The following is a 3,726-nucleotide window of genomic DNA, read 5'->3' as shown; positions in this document are numbered from 1 at the left end:
ATTCTGCATAGCAATCTTAAAAATATTAAATAAGATACTTGGAACATTTTTAAAGCACACCATGCCTCTCACATTGTCTTTTGCTTCCTGAATTCTACATGGTATGCATAATACAAATTTATGCTTCTGCAATGAACAGGAAGCATTTTTGTTCCTTTATAAATGGTAAATGGTATTTTATAACTTGAACATAGCCATCAAACTAAAGTATGGAGATGCTTTCATCCAGGCTGGCTGTTTGACAGTGAGGGACTAGGCTAAGTTCTCACTGCCACTATCTAACCCTTATGAGACAGTGCGTCACCATGCCACATCCAACCCAAAGTTTACAAAAGTAAAAAGTTTTCAAACAAAATATTTCCACATTGGTGTGTCAATCTAACACAAGTGTGTGCAGAATTTTACAGCTTTAGAAGGTTTCATAGCTGGAAGCAGGAGGGCGGGGCTCCCATAGGCTCTTCACTCACTTTAAATTTTAATTAAGGAATGACTACAAAAGATGGACAGTGTAAAGCAGAACACGACACAGTACCTACAGGTTAGAAAATAAAGCCTGTGTGTGTGTTTGTGAGTTACAAAGCTGATGCTTAATGCTGATGTAGGTAAGTACAAGCACACTGCCGGCTCAAGCATGCTAGCCTACAGAATTTAAACTAGCTCTTTGTTGACTGCTACATAGGAAGGATAATAAGACAAGACATATTAAGTTATCCTATAGAATTCATCAACAAAAAGGCTTTGCTCTGTTTTTTTCATGTCTCTGAAAATATGAAAAAAAAATCATAACGGTATATAAAAAGCACCAGTGTTAAGTAATATGAACTGCTTTTAATTGAAGACTTCGGAATGAATGATAAAATCCCAATGGAGTCTCTCCACTGAGGTTTCTTCCAATCAAACACAAGATTTTTAGTAGATAGGAAACAATGAATCCCATCTATTGCCATTTAAAATAAATTTTAATGTGTTTACTGGGCTAGTCCTTTTGGGGGTAACCAAATGCAACTAATTTCAACACAAAACAATAACTTTTCTGTATACTGCTATACATTTCCCCAATTCTCATACAGAACACTCTTGGCATGATACAAAAAAAAAAGTGCAGAGTGTTCTTTGGGCAAATATTTACAGGACATTCATTATATATTTCAATTTCAATTTGAAATGGAAGTATTTCATTTGTTTTTGTGTATGAAGTTTCCAAACTTTTGCATAAATCCTCGAAACTTGTTTTCATTGGGGGCGTATGAATGATAAGCGCCAGTCTTATAATTCAGCATCGGGCTGGACCTGCCATAACCGCTGCCCATGGTTGTGGACTTGACTTCTGGGCGGTTGACATGTGTATTTGTAACGCTGTTCGCTGGCTGAATAGAGCTCTCAATCTTACAAAATGGCTCGAATCGACTGTAAACTCGCTGGTTGGTTGAATGAGATCTCAGGAGCTCACTGGGCTTTAGCACTGGAGAAGAGGTTGGCCGTCTGGCAGGGGTCATGACTGCACTGACCTCTTTGGAATCACGGTACTGGATCTGTTCAGTATTAAATCTTGGGGCAGAGGCATCTCCAGCTCTCTCTGAAAGTCTCCTCTCAATGGGCCTTGGAGAAGGAGCTATTCTTCTATTTTCCTCTGCTTGGGAACTTAGCCCTGGAGATATGCTAACCGCTATGTCCTCCTTGCTCTTGTGGATGCTGCCTTGAGAATTTGACGAGGAGGAACGCTTTCTTCTGGGAGATGAATCAACTTTGGGCTCGGATTTTTTTGGCTTTTGATTCTCTTCACCCTCAGAAACCAAAGTGTCAGAGCTACTACACATTCTGTAAAACGCGGACGCCTTGTTTTTAGCCAGGTTTTCTCTCTTTTCTGGGGTGAGACTAAGTAAGGACCTTAATTTCTGAGACCCCTTTTTCAAAAAACTTGGGGAGGCTTTGCCATCCTTTTTAGAATTAACTTCTTTGTTGGGCTCTTCCTTATTCACATCAAGCAAAGCAGCAATGGAAATAGATTTGGTGGCAGAGGCACTTGGAGGGTCTCTTTTGATAACCTCGTCCTCGTCCTCCTCTATGCTGTGGGTCACATTGTGCATGCTTTTAGAACTCTTCAGCACATCCTCCTTGGGTTTTTCTGGTTGTCGAATTCGATTTCTGGTAAGGGTACTATAAACATAATTCTTGCTATTTCCATGCTCTAAATTGACTTTTGAGTGGTCAAAGGATGGGAAACTCCGCCTTTTGAGTAGATTGTCATTTTGCTGATTTTTTGAGTTCTCCGTCTGCTTATTGACACACAGATTTGTATAGATACAGTTGTTTAATTCTGCTAGGCCATTTGTTCTTTGGTTTAAGACTTCTGGTTGCTTTTCAGGAACCTGTAAGCTGTGCATTTTTGGTTCCTCTGACTGTATTGGGAGCTTGGAGATTGATTCAGGCAAAGGTTTTTCTGTCAAGAGCGGTGCATTTGTGGAACTATCTGGGACCTCCTTAGGTGTATCGCTTCCTTGAGAACCGATGATGGTGGAATTTGAGGAGCCAGTTGTACAGCTATTGACTTCTTTTTGTTCCGGTAAAGTTGGTTTAAACACAAACGAGGAGCGGAGTCTCGAATGAGTATAGAGTGCATTGGCTTTCACTGTCTCAGGACTTTCGTAGCCTTCAAATCTGTCACCCAGGGTGGAGCCATTTGAATCAGGTGGGGTTTCTGAATTATCGTTTAAGTACGATTCAATTCTCCAGCTCCGCAGGAAAGACTTTGTGGTATTCTCCAGAGTTGGCATCCGTTGTTGTATAAAGCGGATATGATTATCTGTCCCGTTAAATGACCTGCGTACATTTGAATTCCTCTCTGCAAGATTTGTTGTTTTTCTCTGGGCAAGCCGATCAGCAAAACTCTGAGCAGGTATATTTTGCTGGCTTCCTTGTCCTCCCCGTAATGAGGATGCTACACTGAGACTGTCCGAAGGCCTTCTCCAGCGTCCAGTAGCATTATTGGTCCTATTCATAGCTCTGTTGAGCAGCAGGTATGGTGTTGTTTCCGGTTGTTCCCCGGCATAACTATGCCTCTTCCAGTTTTCATTGATCTGACTGGGTTGGAAGTGACGGATTGCACTCGGACCATTGAAGTTCGGAACAAAATGAGGCTTGTAGCCATGATTTCTCATGCTGTGTTTGTCCTGTTCATTTAGTGGATATATCCCTCTGCCTTTAAAGTAACTAGAATCTATTTTATGAATTTGGTCTTGTCTGCCAAAAAGGTTTCTCTGGCTGGAAATGGAAGCTAATGAAGAAATAGATCGCTGGTAAATGCCATTCTCCCATAAGGCTTTGCCTGGCTTCACCCTCGCTGATTCTTCCTGAGCAAAAGAACTTGGGACAGAGGACCTGGCATAGAGTGTTCGAAATTCTTCATCAAAAGATTCTACAAGTTGTCCTGTGATTATCTGAACCATGCTGAGATGAGCTTTTTCAAATGACCACATGTAACTGAAAACAAAACAAAGGAAAAACTTAATTTTGTTCAAAGATTAATGACATCATAGACTTCATCTGAAAATGTCATTTAAAAATGACTAGAGAAGGCATATACCCAGAAGATGCTCGAACATATAACAAGGACATATGCTCAACTATGTTCATAGCAGCCTTATTATAATAGCCAGGAGCTGGAAAGAGCCCAGATGTCCTTCAACTGAGGAATGGATTCAAAAAATGTGGTATATTTACACAATG

General features: G+C 40.6%; 1 protein-coding gene across 1 annotated transcript; it reads right to left on the bottom strand.

The window, feature by feature from the left end:
* Positions 1-931: 931 nt before the first annotated feature.
* Fam83b (family with sequence similarity 83 member B) lies at positions 932-3,488 on the bottom strand. The gene has a single exon (XM_028784337.1). The coding sequence runs from the start codon at positions 3,474-3,476 to the stop codon at positions 1,176-1,178; it is 2,301 nt and encodes a 766-aa protein (XP_028640170.1). The 5' UTR covers positions 3,477-3,488; the 3' UTR covers positions 932-1,175.
* Between the last annotated feature and the right edge of the window lie 238 nt (positions 3,489-3,726).

The sequence above is a fragment of the Grammomys surdaster genome, unplaced genomic scaffold, assembly GCF_004785775.1.
Source record: "Grammomys surdaster isolate TR1022 unplaced genomic scaffold, NIH_TR_1.0 121174, whole genome shotgun sequence".
Lineage (NCBI taxonomy): Eukaryota > Metazoa > Chordata > Mammalia > Rodentia > Muridae > Grammomys > Grammomys surdaster.
Note: the sequence above shows the minus strand (reverse complement) of the source record. Positions and strands in the feature narration are given on the sequence as shown.